The sequence below is a fragment of the Fukomys damarensis genome, unplaced genomic scaffold (genome assembly GCF_012274545.1).
Source record: "Fukomys damarensis isolate Sample0158 unplaced genomic scaffold, DMR_v1.0_HiC HiC_scaffold_48200, whole genome shotgun sequence".
NCBI classification, from domain to species: domain Eukaryota; kingdom Metazoa; phylum Chordata; class Mammalia; order Rodentia; family Bathyergidae; genus Fukomys; species Fukomys damarensis.
Window position 1 is genome coordinate 1 of NW_022949112.1, and position 586 is coordinate 586.

The following is a 586-nucleotide window of genomic DNA, read 5'->3' on the forward strand; positions in this document are numbered from 1 at the left end:
TATCTTGGGTGTTATCTTCTCAAAGGGCAACTGTGCCACTGAGGAGCAAGTCTGGGAAGTGCTGAATATGATGGGAATATTTGATGGAATCGATCACTTCTTCTTTGGCGATGCTAGAAAGCTCATCACCAGAGATTTAGTGAGAGAAAAGTACCTGGAGTACCAGCAGGTGCGCAACAGTGATCCTCCACGCTATGTATTCCTGTGGGGCCCAAAAGCCTACGCTGAAACCAGCAAGATGAAAGTCCTTGAGTTTTTGGCCAAGATCCATAATCGTGCTCCTAGTTCCTTCTCACCCCTGTATGAGGAAGCCCTGAAAGATGCGGAAGAAAGAGCCCAAGCCAGAATTGCTGCTAGAGCTCGCTTAGGCGCTGCAGCCTGTTCACGTTCCAAGGTCAATCCCAGCAGCTTTACTAGTTCCAAGTGAAGTGTAACAAAGACACTTTGCTGTCCTTTTAAAGAGAAAAGCTAATGTTCTCTCTAGTGGAGGGTGGCATGAGGTTTGGCAACAACATAGTGTATAGTGTGTGTTTCTGTTCTGTGTGGTAATTTTGGTAACTTAGAAATGTTTTGTTTTGCTTTTTTT

The 586-nt window shown here is 45.1% G+C and overlaps 1 protein-coding gene across 1 annotated transcript; it reads left to right on the forward strand.

Annotated features, from left to right (window-relative positions):
- Window positions 1-4: 4 nt before the first annotated feature.
- On the forward strand, window positions 5-580 carry LOC109118365 (melanoma-associated antigen B10-like; the record flags this gene model as incomplete). Its single annotated transcript, XM_019209139.1, has 1 exon — window positions 5-580. A coding segment is annotated over one exon (423 nt), but the record flags the coding sequence as incomplete, so codon positions are not given.
- Window positions 581-586: the final 6 nt, after the last annotated feature.